This window comes from Marmota marmota, unplaced genomic scaffold (genome assembly GCF_001458135.2).
Source record: "Marmota marmota marmota unplaced genomic scaffold, marMar, whole genome shotgun sequence".
In the NCBI taxonomy this organism is placed as follows: Eukaryota; Metazoa; Chordata; class Mammalia; order Rodentia; family Sciuridae; genus Marmota; species Marmota marmota.
Genome location: NW_026000221.1, coordinates 26,833,172 through 26,844,663, shown reverse-complemented (window position 1 = coordinate 26,844,663; position 11,492 = coordinate 26,833,172). Strand labels below are relative to the sequence as shown.

Sequence of the window (11,492 nt, the reverse complement as noted above, 5' to 3'; positions counted from 1 at the left end):
TGAGTCCTTTCCTGATAGTAGGCCTCAGTAGTCCTTTCCTGACAGTAGACAGTAGGCCCCACACTATCAGAGAGGTTCCAGGAACTCTGTACCTCAAATGGAGAGCTGTTGAGAATTCAGTCTGTTTTCTATCCAGAGGCCCCACTGCATGTTCTTATTCCCCCTCCTTCCAGGGCTACATCTACATATCTGGGGATGCCATTCAGGTAACATTGGCCATATGAGTGAAACTACAACTCCAGGCAATGTGTTCTAGCATCCTAGTCAGAGAGGTCTCTGGAACTTCCCTTTCTAAAAATGCCCGTCATAGAATCTTATGATATGATAGCTTTCTGGCCCAGTATCCTCCTGCCACCCTTCAAAGACCGGTGTACAACCTTCACCCTGGGGGCTCTGCACGGGGAGAGGCTGTCCTGAAGGGACAATAGGAGAGCCTTTGATTTGCCGAGTGAGGTCTGCATGCTAAGGGGAAGAGCAAGAATATTAGGATAATGGGTGGGTCTTTTTTTTTTTTTTTTTTTGGTCTTGCAGATTGAACCCAGGGGCACTTGGAAACTGAGGCACATCCCCAGCCCTTTTGGGGGGGCTTCCACACCCGGCTGGGTGGGTCTACTTATAAGCATAAGAGCAGCAAAAAAAGACCCAGGGCAGCTGGAGAGCCCTCTGCCAGGAAATTACCTGCGCTTAGTCCATGATTCGTGATGCAAACCTCTCCTCCTGCTTCCCACAAAAACATCAGTAAGGTCCACAGCACTCTCCAACATTTTTTGCAGCTAGTTTTGTGGTTTGGAGATGAAGGGAGCCTGACATCAGGGGACCTAAGCTAGAAACACAGGGGGTCCCAGGAGCACCTCGTTCCATACAGATCAGAGGGACTTGCCCAACGTCACCCAGCAACTCACAGCTCCCAACAGGTCCTCCCGTGAAAAACGCTGCCCGCGCGGCCCACCGGAGCCACGGTGGCCCCTAGTCTCCCTGCCAGGTGCCCGGCTGGCTCAGGACAGATACTCCCGCACCGTGAGCTCCTTGAGGGTGAAGCCCCGGTGGGTGGGCTTCCGGAGCTGGCTCTCCTCCAGCCTGCCCTGCAGGGACACGAAGTCCTTGCCCAGCACGTAGGCCAGGCGGATCATGGCGTCCAGCAGGGGCGCATAGTAGCGATGGCCCTCCCGGGCCTGCAGGCACCGCAGGGCCCGCTCCCCGGCGGCGAAGGCCTCGGCGGGGCGCTCCAGGTCGCGGTGGCACACGAGCATGGCGCAGAGCGCGGGGACGGCGGCCGTGGGGCAGTGGGCCGTGAGCTTCTCCTGCAGCGGCACCACGCGCACCAGCAGCTCGAGCGCGCGCGCGTACTGGCCGGCGCGCAGGCAGCCGAAGGCCTCGCGCAGCTCGGGCCGCGTGAGGAAGTCGGCGAACTCGCGCGAGCGGCGCACGCAGCGCAGCGCGTAGAGCAGCCCCAGGTACTCCTTGAGCTCCAGCTTGCGCTCGCAGATCATCTCCTCCGAGAAGTTCCCCGTCAGGCGCTTCCGGGGGAACACCACGTCCTCCATCTCCTCCCGGAACGTCTTCAGCAGGCTCTTGTGCAGCCTCTCGAAGTCCGAGTAGCGCCGATCCAGGACAGCCTTGTTGCTGTCGAAGCTCCCCGTCTGGATGACCACGATCTGGTACATCTGCGGGACAGGTGGGGCCGGGCACACCTTTGACTACGCGCGAGCAGGTGAAAATGACAGAGCCCCCGGCAAAGGACAGTAACGACGAGGATACCCTGCAAATGGGTCATCCTTATATGCAATTCTGTTCTAATTGCCCTAGCCGTCGTCTGAGCTGTAAAGGGGCTCAGGACAGACACCAACCCTGCAGTAACGACTACAGCACCATAGGGCAGCTCAGAGGAAAAAAAGACACATGCAGGGGGCCTGGGGACCCTCGTGGCTTTCCCTCATCAAAGCTGGGCCTCTGCGATCTGAACTGGGAAGTGGGTCAGAGCATCCTGCACACACACTGGTAGTGATGGCCCATCAGGAAATTATTGTTTTAATTCTCCTTCAAGAGAGTACTGGCGGGCTGGGGCTGGGCTCAGTAGCAGAGCGCTTGCCTCGCATGGCATGTGTGAGGCACTGGGTTTGATCCTCAGCACCACATTAAAAATAAATGAATAAAATAAAGGCATTGCGTCCATCTACAACTAAAAAAAAAAAATTACACACATACACAAAAAAAGAAGAGTACTGGTGAAGGGTACAGACTCTGGAGCCAGACGGCCTGGGTTATAATTCCAGCCCCATCACAATCTAGCTGTGTGGTCTTAGGTAATTTATCCTCTCTGAGCCTCACGTATCTTATCCATAAATTGATGATAGGAATAGTACCTACTTCAATCACTGTATGAGGATTAAATGAGTTAATGCACTGAAACCACATGGAACTGTGCCTAGCATGCAGTCAGCACGCAGTGGTAGCTATAGTTATTGTCCTGGTTCCAATTAAGTGGAGAAGAGGGGTCAAGTGTGGCTCTGACATCTTCCTAACACAGGCTGGAATTCCAGCCTTGCTAAGACAGCAGCCCCCAAGCACAGAGCTGTCCAAGGCCCTAGTAGCCAGCCAATTGAATTACAGTATTTAGTTTTATTTGTTATTTACATTTGTAGTTGTACGTACTTTTCTTTATGCCATGTGATTGTGATTTTCCATTTAAATATATTCAGTGTTTTAAAGAAGGGATCCAAGTTATGGTGGCAGATGCCTGTAATCCCAGCAGCTCGGGAGGCTGAGGCAGGAGGATCATGAATTCAAAGCCAGCCTCAGCAACTGTGTGGTACTAAGCATCTCAGTGAGACCCTCTCTAAATAAAATACATGCGGCTCAGTGGTTGAATGCCCCTGGGTTCAATCCCCAGTAAGCCCTCCCCCTGCAAAAAAAAAAAAAAAGAAAAAGAAAAAGAATTGATTCAATCTAAAGAAAAAAAATTAAATAGCAGTAAAAGACACAAGGTTAGGACAAAATCCAGTGGAGAGGGATGAAGATGACTAATACCTGATCACCTGGGCTTCAGCAGGGCTATTTCTTAGGGTCAGGAAGCTTGACTCCTCCTACCTCTCTAATTTTCACAGAATTTAGCACAGTGCTCTTTGGCCATTGCTCTGGAAGAACTCTGTGAGTTAAAGTCTATCAACCCATTTCGTGGTTGGGGAGGTTGAGGTCTTGCCCAGGGCCATTTGAAAGGGCTCCATCACTTCCCCATCTCAACTTACCACAAACTTGGAGACCTTTCGCTCCTCGATGCGGGCTGAGGCGATCTCAAAGAGCAGCTTAACGTGCTTCCAGCGGCACTTCTCCTTCTTCCAGTACTCCTGCAGCTCCCGGGTGGTCATGCTGGAGTTGGAGCTCGGACTGGGGTGGGCACCTGGAAGGACAGCCTCCTTAGGGATCTGCACCAGGGCTGTGCACTTGAGAGGCAAGGGCTGGGGCGGTGGCTGGGTCTGTCTTGGAGGGGGCATCAGGATTCAGGAGGAGCGGTAATTATGCCCCTCTGCCCACCCTTACATTTATAAAACTGAGTGTGGGGGAGGGCATCAGCCAGGAGCCTGCGTCCAAACTGGCAGAACCCACCCACTGCTGACGACTTCAAATAGCCAATCACCGCAGCTGGTTTCCTGATGGTGAAATGCAGTGCGGGCATGTTGCAGAAGCCCTCTGGCCTGCAGATCAGCACTGTGCAGCCCTGTACTGCTGACAGTACCCTGCCTTGTCTACCTGGGCCCTGCCTGCAGCACTGACTGTCCGTGGCTGCCCCAAGGACCCTAAGCACATGCCAGAGGGGTGGAGGGAGCTGCCAAGATCCTGGGTTCCAGCCTCAGCCTGGCCCGCCCCTCCTCGCCCTCGCTCACTGCCCACCAGGCCTGCTTTTTCTACCATGGGCCACTTATCTGCTTTGAACCCAACCCTCCCATTGCCCTATCTGGAAACCAACTCTGTTTCTTTCCCTTTTTTGGTGTTTGTAATCTTTTTAAAAAATTGACTTATCCTAATTTGTTGTATATGACAGCAGAATGCAATTCAATTCATATTACACAAATAGAGCACAATTTTTCATGTCTCTGGTTGTAACAAAATAGAGTCACACCATTCGTGTTTTTATAAGTGCACTTAGGGTAAGTCTCACTCCACCGTCTTTCCTATCCCCAAGCCCCCTCCCTTCCTCTTCCTCCCCTTTGCCCTATCTGAAGTTCATCTATTCCTCCCAGGCTGCCCCCAACTCCCATTATGAATCAGCCTCCTTGTATCAGGGAAAACATTTGGCATTTTTTTTTGGGGGGGGGAGGGGATTGACTGACTTAGCATTATCTTCTCCAACTCCATCCATTTACCTGCAAATGCCATATTGCTGAGTAATATTCCATTGTGTATAAATGCCACATTTTCATTATCCATTCATCTACTGAAGGGCATCCACAGTTTAGCTATAGTGAATTGTGCTGCTATAAACATGATGTGGCTGTGTCCCTGTAGTATGCTGATTTTAAGTTCCTTTGGGTATAAAGCAAGGAGTAGGATAGCTGGGTCAAATGGTGGTTCCATTTCCAGTTTTCCAAGGAATCTGCATAGTGCTTTCCAGAATGGCTGCACTATTTTATCGTCCCACCAGCACTGTATGAGGGTACCTTTTTTCCCACATCCTCGCCAACACTTATTGTTGTTTGTATTCTTCATAGCTGCCATTCTGACTGGAGGGAGATGAAATCTTAGAGTGGTTTGGATTTACATTTCTCTAATTGCTAGAGATGATGAACATTTTTTCACATATTTTCTTGGTCAATTGTATCTCATCTTCTGAGAAGTATCTGTTCAGTTCCTTGGCCCATTTATTGATTGGGTTATTTGTTTTTTGATGTTAAGATTTTTGAGTCCTTTATGTATCCTAGAGATTAGTGCTCTATCTGATGTGCGTGTGGTACCAACTGTGTTTCTGAAACCTCCCTTGAGACCTGAGCCCCTCTGAGAATCTTGAGACAGCTTAGAATCTTTCTCTACTAAAATTGTGCAAGTAATTGTGCATTTTTTTTGTGTGTGTGTGAATGATGTGGTCCCCAGAAGCCCTGGCCTAGTGTGTCCACCTGCCTACATGTCACTTCAACTGCTCCTTGGCATTACAGTCCTTCCCACCTTGTTCCAATAGCTCTTTGTGGCACTTCTAATTGTTTTGCATGGGTGTTTCCCTGAGGAACCAGAGGCCAGTACAGTGGTTTGTTCTCTGCATTGAGTACAGCAGGTTTTCAATGGGTCCATCTTGAAGGACTGTCGGGAGAGATTAGTTCCAGGAGGGGTGCTATGGGAGGTATCAGTGCCTGGCTGGGGCCTTGGGCACTCATTGTCCTGGAACATGCTACTGACTTTCTAGGGGAAGCACTAGACTCCCAGCGTAAGGGCTTTCTGGGGCCATAGCGACAAGCGCAGGGGCCTCCCTCAGCTGAGACGGGATGGGACTGTGGTCTCACAACTCTGAGATACGTTCCACCACACGACCTCCTAGAAGATTCCTTTGGGAGTGAGCCTGTCACCTACCCAAGTCATGTGCTCACTGGTACCCTGGGTGGCTCCCCACTTTCCCCATCCTCATTTCCCGATCCCCTGCCCTTGCCTCCTGGTCACCTACCACATAAGCAACTAGCACCAAACCTCATCCCAGGGTCAAGGGTGACCCAGGGTAAAAGAGCTGCCAGACTGTCCTGCACCCATTCGTTGTAGGCGCCCACGTTTGTACTTCAAGTGTCTTTAAACCTGTCCCCCTCACAGAGTCCCAAGCTGCAGGCCCACCTGAGTGTTCTCTAGGTCCTGGGCTTGGGAGATCTGGGTCTGAGGTGGGTGCTTCCTGCTTGGTCTTAGCAGCACACTGGGTTACAGGTCCTGTCCAGCCAGGGCTCCCAGGGTGCTCAGGACATGCCATGTTCCAAGGCTGCCAGGGCAGAAGAGAGAACAGTGAGTGCCCATTCATCACATACTGTACTGTCTGCTCAGTACAGAGGGGAATGACAATACTCCCCCCAGCTGACCCTCCACTGCCCACCCAGCTGCAAGATCCAGACCTGGGTCTGCTCTTCTGCTGGACAGATGGTTCCAAGGTGACATAGACCTTCTGTTAGGATTATGATCCTTGTACTATTAAGTTGCTCTTGATTTTCAATGTGGTGACTTCAAGCCAAGATAATGGCTTGTCCAGTTAAATGCCCCAATGCTCAATTTTAGATTACTCTGTGTGTATCATCTAACATCATCTATCTACTGTCTATTATCTATCTACCAATCTGTCTGTCATCTATCATTACCTATCATCTACCATTCATCTATTGTCTATCATCTGTTATCTATCATTATCTATCATCTGTCTATCTATCATCTATCATCTACCTATCAAGTTACCTATCTATCATCATCATGTATCCTTTATCCTATTTTTTCTATTTCTGTACCATCTATCTATAATCTATACATCACCTATCATCTATCTATTTATAAGGAAACTTTTACTGACAGCTTATTTGGCCCACTTCTTATTCACCTAGTTCTTCATATTCCTTGTCTAATTTACAGCTCACAGAAATCTATCATTTCCTGTAAATAACAGATGAGGAAACGGAGGTCTAGCCCAAGGTCACATGGCTGGTGAGTGTGCCCAGTGAGCAAAGTGGAACTTGTTTGGTGTGCACTCTGCATTCAATCCGCTCACTCTCTCACTTAATCTGACCACCATCGGTGATAGGGACTACTTTTATCTTCACTCTGTGATAAAAGAACTTGGATTTAGAATTGCCCAAGAGCAAGAGCTGGTACCTGGTGTCAGGACACACCCCCGCCTGGCTGACTCTGTCTTAGCCAGGTGAGTTGGGAGGGCAGGCAGGTGGTAACCGAGTTCGGTGGATGCAGCAACTCTGCTAGTGACCCAGATGAGTGAATGAGATGACCTGGAAGCCGGAAAGTTTCTCGGCTTCTCTGTGCAGCCAAGTCCCATGGCATCACAGCCAACCCATCTGCACGAGGTGGGTGGACTGTCAGGCAGACCCTGGAAACAGCCAGTCAGGGCACACACACATACTCGGTGTAGTCATCCTGTTTTTAGGATCTGGTAGGTGCTGGATGCTTTGGGAAGTAGTTGTGGAATCAATGACTCCAGGGTGTGAGCTGGAGTGGAATTCCATATCCCTGCATGTCAGAAAAAGGGGCGGAGCATTTGGAGCAAGTAGCTGGGGCACCGCTCAGGCCAAAGGATTCAAACTTGGGAGGATGCAAGTGACCCCCTACCAGGCTTTATCACTGTGGGATGGTGGCAGTGGGGGTGAGGGGAGCTGGTTCTTGAACTCTGGTCTGTTGGGTTCCAATCCCTGGGTCTGACCCTCCGGCTGGCCACGGCCTGGAATGAAGCAGGCCACTGGTGGTTCCCTGGGGTCCCTGCTCCAGGGGTGAGGGCCTTTCTCATCTGGCCTGACCTGGGGAGGGTGAGCTCGGCTGGGACTGGAGCCAGGCTTCAGGGGGCTGTGGAATCCGAGCCCTGGCCATACTCCAGGTCCCCAGCTGGGCAGTTGTCTAGTGGCTGTCCCCAGGGGCCCTTGATCCGACTTCTCCTTTCACAGATGAGCAAATTGGGGCACAGGGCAGGGGCCTGGCTGGCCAGGACTATGGGAGCTCAAGCCTGCTGCAGCTCACACACCTCAGCCATCTCATTCTGTCCTCAAGGAGTCAGGAGACCCGGCTTCTGTCCTGACCAACTGTGGGCTCTTGGGCAGGTACTGTTTCCCCACCCCTATATCATGCCAAGTGATCAAGCAAGATGGCGGTGGTCCCAGGCTTTCCTATCTAATGGACTCTTGGTAACCGGGATTCCTCGGGGACGCAGGTTTGTGGGCAGGCCTCTGCATGGGCCTCAGCCAGCTTATCTGTAAAATGGGTGACTGTGAATGGATTGGCCCCAAGGGTCCCAGCCCTTCCCGTTCTGCTTTCGTGATTGGGCAACTAATACCAGGTCAGAAGCAAGGCCTGGCTTTCTCAAGAACTTAAAAGATCCCAGAAATGATGCCTTGGCTGGAAACTGCAGTAAAGACCCGAGAAAGCCGAAACCTGGGCTTAGAATGAAAATCAAATTGAAGAGCCAAAGCCGGCTCACTTAGGTTTCCTCTGTGGGGTTTGCTGGGTGTCACCCATTTATAAAGGAGTAGAAAGGGAAAAGTCACGCACTGGTGCCACCATGGGGTCTTGGGCAGCTTCCCATCCATGCCCAGGCCTCAGTCACTCCATCTGTGAAATGGGACAGCAAAGAACTCTAAAGGTCTTTGGGGTCAGCCACATAAGGGATTCTGAGGACTCGTCCCTCCCTTCCCCATGGCCTCTGCTGAAAATATTTCTAAACTTCACTATAAAACACTGAAGTGTGGGGGGCCAGCTTGGCCCAGAGGACAGAGCAAGAGCTGGTACACGGTGCCCGGACACTCACCCAGCCTGTGTGTCTATGTATCAGCTCCCAGCCCCTTGGCCCTCTGGCTTGGTGTGTGTGACAGTCATCCTACTCCTCCTTGACTCCCAGGTCCCCTGACCCTCACTCCCTGCTTTGAAGAGTCCTGCCATGTCCAGTCCTTCTGATGGGCACACAGGGCCATCTGCAGAGCCCACGCTCCCTTCCTGAGGGGGCTGCAGAGGCTTCTCATCTGGGATGAGTCTGGTGGAGTGGAATAAAGCTCCCTGGCCTGTCCAGGAGGCAGAAGAATTTGGGACGTTGGATGCACAGCTGCCCTCACTGGAGAGAGGGTGGGCCCCACTGGACACCTGGACATTCCCTGAGAAGCCTGCCCAATGGCAGGGACTCCCGCATATGCGTGTGCATCAGGATGCCCTGGTGGGGTGGGGTCTGGGAGCTGGTTCAAAAGCAGATTTCCTGGCTCTCGACACCCAGAGTCTCATCTAGTTCTGGGGTGAGCCCTCGGTTTGTATTTTGTACCGATTCCCCAGGGCTGTGCTGATGCAGGGTCCCAGGCACTGCTTTTTGGTTCCCCAGGACCAAGAGGGCTTGGAAGAGTGCTGGCATTTCAAGAGGAATCGAGGTGATGGGAAGGGGGGCTGCTCCCTGCTCGGCCCCAGGGTGCTACAGGCTATCACAACCCTTCCCCGTCCCACCCTCTCCCCAACAAACATGGAGGGGTCACAGGAGGAATGGATGGAGCTCAGAAGCCACCTGATCTTGGGATCAAACACTGACCTGAGGTCTTCGGGCCCTGAGTACGTCCAAGGGTCCAGGAGCGGGTCACATAGCCCCTTATTTTCTCGGTTCCAAGCTCCCGTAAGTGGTTGAGTGGCTTTTGCTTTGCTAAGTTCCCTGTTTGAAAACAGGAAATAGGCTGTGTGACCTGTCCTGATCGCCCCCGCTGATTGGCTGGTGAAAGGTGATACTGAGAAGCCCGCAGACAGACGGCCTGTGGTCTCCTGTAGCAGTCCCCCGTGGGAGGGGCAGTGTGGAGCAGGGCAGGAGTCTAGGCTGGTCTCACTGCTCAGCAGCCCAGCTCCAGCCCAGCCCAGACAGTCCCTGGCACTCCCAGAGTGGCTCCTAGAGCCCTTCATTTTAGTCCTTTTCTGATGCTGTGAGGGAAGACCGTAGACTGAGAAATTTATAAAGAAAAGAAGTTCTTCTCAGCTCACGGTTCTGGAGGCTGCGAAGTCAAGGCTTAGTGGCAGTCCTCGTGTCTGCCGAGGGCCTTCTGCTTCTAGTGTCATAACATGGCAGAAGGTGAAAGGGCAAGCAAGTGCTTGCACAAGACGGCACCTGCTCTGTCTAGTTAGCCACTCCCACATCATTGATCCATTCTGACCCATGACCCGATCTTCTCTCAGGACCCTCTCGACCCAATCACCTCTTTCAAGGCCTCACCTTCCAACCCCATCATTCCTCCAAAACATGAGATTGGGAGGCATTCGAACCCCAACACTCTTTAGTATTTATTGTTCTATCCTCTGAGCTTGGCAGGATGGGAACCATCATGCCCATTAACAGATGGACAAACTGAGGGTCGGAGCACAAAGACGGTGGACGCAGAGTCAGTGCCTGATGTGGATGGGAATGTGACGGCCTCAGATCTTCATCTGGTGCAAAGCCACGTCCAACAGCTACCAGGGAACTGATCCTGGGCAGCTAAGTGATCCATGGCCCTCGGTATTTATGCCTCAAGGGCAAGAGGCTGGGCAGGAAAAAAGAAAAATAAAGTGTGCTGCCTCCTCCTGGGAGTCCAGCAGGTTTCCCAGTCCTGGCAGGGGCCATCAGAGTCTGGATTCTGATGATGGCTACCTCCTCGCTCTGGGAATTTACTGCCTATGAATAGATTCTTACACATCCCAGTTTCTTTCTTCTCAGTTTTGAATTCTATATAAATTGAGCCATCTATGCTGTGTGTGTTCTTTGGCATTTTGCTTCTTTCATTCAACATTTACGTGTGTAAGGTTCAACAATTTGCGTGTGCGTGTGCGTGTGCGTGTGCGTTTGTGTGTTTGTAGTTGGAGTTTTTTAAAAAAATTCTGTTGTAGCATTTCTACATTATTTTAAGGCATCGCTGTTTACCCTTCTTTGGGTCTGTTGGTGCACATTTGAGTAGTTTCGAGGATGGTGTGTTAGTCATCTTTTTGTCACTGTGACCAAAATACCTGACAAGAACAACTTAGAAGAGGAAGTTCGTTCTGAGCCCACAGTTCCAGAGGTTCAGTCCCTGGTTGGCCAATGCCATTTCTCTGGGTCCAAGTGAGGAACATCAGCAGGGTGTGGTGGAGGACAGCGGCTCAGGTAGCTGAGAAGCAGGGACGGGGGAGGGGAAGAGAGGAGGAGGAGGAGAGAGAAAGAGGGACGAGATACAACCCCCAAGGCAACTCCACCAGTGACCTGCGTCCTTCAGCTATGGACCCCCTGTCTGTAGTTACCACCCAGTCGTCCATTCAGATTGTGAGTCCATCAATGTATCAACCCACTGATGAGGCTCCAGCTCTCTTAATCATTTTACCCCTGAACATTCCTGTTGACCTAACATGAGCTTTTCCAGGGGTGTCTCATATCCAAACCTTAACACAGGACCATCAGATCAATGCGGCTGGCAGAGTGACCTGTTCATCCAGTACCTGTGACTACTGGAGGTGAGACTGCGGGGTCTTGAGTGGGACAGCTGCAGCGGTAGAGACTATTCCCGATCGTCCTCTAGCACGGCTGTACCTTTTTGCAGTGACCCCAGCACAGGATGTGAGTTCCAGGGACTCCAGATTCTCACTCACATTTGACAGTGTCATATCATTTTTTTTTATTGTCACCCACTGATGGATGTTCAGTGGTATCTCATCACGGTTTCAACAACTGCATTTCTCTGAAGACTAACCATGTCAGACACCTTTTTCCTGGGCTAACTTCCCATCTCTAGCTCCTCCTCGTGATGTGTCCCCTCAGATCCATCACTCATTTTGTTTTTTTTTTTAGAGAGAGAGAG

General features: G+C 51.4%; 1 protein-coding gene across 3 annotated transcripts; it reads right to left on the bottom strand.

Annotated features, from left to right (window-relative positions):
* Positions 1–581: 581 nt before the first annotated feature.
* Snx20 (sorting nexin 20) lies at positions 582–9,395 on the bottom strand. Of its 3 annotated transcripts, none has more exons than XM_048792215.1 (5): positions 9,236–9,371; positions 6,078–6,771; positions 5,809–5,947; positions 3,246–3,397; positions 582–1,664 (listed from the first exon to the last, which is right to left on the bottom strand). In XM_048792215.1, exons 3-5 carry the CDS (start codon positions 5,936–5,938, stop codon positions 996–998), a joined length of 951 nt encoding a protein of 316 aa, XP_048648172.1. In that variant the 5' UTR covers positions 5,939–5,947; positions 6,078–6,771; positions 9,236–9,371; the 3' UTR covers positions 582–995. The 3 variants fall into 3 exon arrangements, with proteins under 3 accessions (XP_048648172.1, XP_048648173.1, XP_015344239.1); XM_048792216.1 differs by lacking the exon at positions 6,078–6,771 and adding an exon at positions 6,823–7,191 and having other exon boundaries at positions 9,236–9,370; XM_015488753.2 differs by lacking the exon at positions 6,078–6,771 and having other exon boundaries at positions 9,236–9,395.
* Positions 9,396–11,492: the final 2,097 nt, after the last annotated feature.

Excerpts from the sequence above, each read along its gene's own strand:
- Snx20 (XM_015488753.2), bottom strand. The coding sequence starts at position 5,938 with ATGGCATGTCCTGAGCACCCTGGGAGCCCTGGCTGGACAGGACCTGTA. Across the intron at positions 3,398-5,808 it reads AGGACCTAGAGAACACTCAG|GTGCCCACCCCAGTCCGAGC; the intron begins GTGGGCCTGCAG and ends CTGTCCTTCCAG. Across the intron at positions 1,665-3,245 it reads GAAAGGTCTCCAAGTTTGTG|ATGTACCAGATCGTGGTCAT; the intron begins GTAAGTTGAGAT and ends CCTGTCCCGCAG.